Raw genomic sequence first — 2,476 nt, forward strand, 5'->3', positions numbered from 1 at the left:
CCCCCCCCCCCCCCCACACACACACACACACACATACACAACATCTCAAAAACGTCTCAATGAACAAGTTTTTAATGAAATGACAGTTTGGGACTAAAGACAACCCTTGATATTCTAAAGAACAGCATTTATGATACATATAAACTCATAAAGAAGATTGATCTGCAGATGTAGACATCATGTGAAAGAATTTCAAAATAAAACTCATTCTTCTTGGAGGACAATATCACTTTGACCTAAACAGCAGAAAGGAAACTTAATATTTAACAGATTCTCACTCCCATCTTGTAACGTACGGACGCTCGGCCAGGCGCCTTCGGTGCTGAATGTCTCCTTTAGCGTCAATGACACGCGCTTGGTCCGGACTATCGCCGTCCCCTTGGTCCGGACTATCGCCGTCCCCTTGGTCCGGACTATCGGCGTCCCTTTGGTCCAGACTATCGGCGTCCCCTTGGTCCGGACTATCGGCGTCCCCTTGGTCCAGACTATCGGCGTCCCTTTGGTCCAGACTATCGGCGTCCCCTTGGTCCGGACTATCGGCGGCCCTTTGGTCCGGACTATTGGTGGACCAAAAGGACTATTGGCGTCCCTTTAGACACGGTATACTGGAGTCCCTTTGGATGCAGACTTCTGGCGTCCTCTTGGACGCGCTTGGACGGGGACAGCCTCTGTCCAAGCGTCCTTATTTACAAGGTTGGAGTGAGAACAGTTGTCGAACAAGATATCATGACGTAAAAATGATAAAAAGGGATTTTTTTTTTTAAGATTTAAAGAGTAGACGTAGATCTTCACAGGACAGTGATCTCGTCTTCCTCGCCTCTCTCGGCCGTCTGCACACAAACACAAACATCCTAAATGTTACAGTTCATCCAAAGAAGAGTCGACTTTATTTATGTTATAATTCTGGTTATATGTTACGTTAGTGGACATTGACATGATGTAATGAACCGTGCGGTACTGTAATTAAAACATGAATAGCATAATATAAACCTTAGTAGACATGATGTTATTAGAAGGTGTCGCTGTCTCTGTTTGTGTGTGTGTCTGTGTATCTCTGTCTCTGTTTGTGTGTCTCTGTGTGTGTGTCTCTTTGCCTGTGTGTGTATCTCTTATTGTGTGTGTGTGTGTGCGCGCGCGTGTGTGTGTGTGTCTTAGTGTGTGTGTCTACCTCTTTGTGTGTGTGTGTGTGTGTGTGTGTGTGTCTCTTAGTGAGTGTGTGTGTGTGTGTGAGTGTGTGAGTGTGTGTGTCTAGTACCAGGAAGAGCAGTGCATGGTGGATGATGAGCTCTCTGGTGAGTCGGAGCAGGTGCTGGTTTGGAGTCTGGAACAGAGTCGGGACCAGAACCAGAGCCAGGTTCTGGGCTGACATCCTGTTCACCTGAGAGTAGACCTGGACCCTGAGGAGGACAGGAAGAGGTCTCAGGTCAGCTGCTAATGGCTGCTAACAGCTGCTAATACTGCTGAGTTAGCATCTCTTAGTGTCCAAAAAACTGATAATACATTCAGAATATTATATATATATATATATATATATACACAGTGAGGAAAATAAGTATTTAACACCCTGCTATTTTGCAAGTTCTACCACTTAGAAATCATGGTTCTGATGTCCTCGTAGGTGCATGTCCACTGTGAGAGACATGTCCACTGTGAGAGACATAATCTAAAAAACATCCAGAAATCACAATGTATGATTTTTTAACTATTTATTTGTATGACACAGCTGCAAATAAGTATTTGAACACCTGTCTATCAGCTCCAATTCTGACCCTCAAAGACCTGTTACTCTGTCTTCTAAATGTCCCCCCCACTCCATTTATTATCCTAAATTAGATGCACCTGTTTGAGGTCGTTAGCTGCATAAAGACACCTGTCCCCCCACACAATCAGTAAGAATCCAACTACTGACATGGCCAAGACCACAGAGCTGTCCAAAGACACTAAAGACCTCCACAAGGCTGGACAGGACTACGGGGACATGGTCAAGACCAAAGAGCTGTCCAAAGACACTAGAGACCTCCACAAGGCTGGACAGGACTACGGGGACATGGCCAAGACCAAAGAGCTGTCCAAAGACACTAGAGACCTCCACAAGGCTGGACAGGACTACGGGGACATGTCCAAGCAGCTTGGTGAAGAAAGGTCCACTGTTAGAGCAATCATTAGAAAATGGAAGAAGCTAAACATGACTGTCAGTCTCACTCGGACTGGGGCTCCATGCAGGATCTCACCTCGGGGGGTCTCAATGATCCTAAGAAAGGTGAGAAACCAGACCAGAACTACACGGGAGGAGCTGGTCCAAGACCTGAAAAGACCTGGGACCACCGTTTCCAAGGTTACTGTTGGTAATACACTAAAACGTCATGGTTTGAAATCCTGCATGGCCCGGAAGGTTCCTCTGCTTAAACCAGACCAGGTCCAGGCACGTCTTAAGTCTGCCAACGACCATCTGGAGGATCCAGAGGAGTCATGGGAG

The 2,476-nt window shown here is 46.3% G+C and overlaps 1 protein-coding gene across 1 annotated transcript in view; it reads right to left on the bottom strand.

The window, feature by feature from the left end:
* LOC117956049 (arf-GAP with Rho-GAP domain, ANK repeat and PH domain-containing protein 1) overlaps positions 1–2,476 on the bottom strand; it is a 31,475-nt gene that overhangs the window by 1,076 nt on the left and 27,923 nt on the right. Inside the window, exons 22-24 of the mRNA XM_034890891.1 lie at positions 1,256–1,397; positions 793–830; positions 297–557 (exon numbers count right to left, since the gene is read on the bottom strand). Of these exons, the coding sequence (XP_034746782.1) occupies positions 297–557; positions 793–830; positions 1,256–1,397 (441 nt within the window). The remainder of the gene's footprint in view (positions 1–296; positions 558–792; positions 831–1,255; positions 1,398–2,476) is intronic.

Source organism: Etheostoma cragini, chromosome 13 (assembly GCF_013103735.1).
Source record: "Etheostoma cragini isolate CJK2018 chromosome 13, CSU_Ecrag_1.0, whole genome shotgun sequence".
Classification (NCBI taxonomy): domain Eukaryota; kingdom Metazoa; phylum Chordata; class Actinopteri; order Perciformes; family Percidae; genus Etheostoma; species Etheostoma cragini.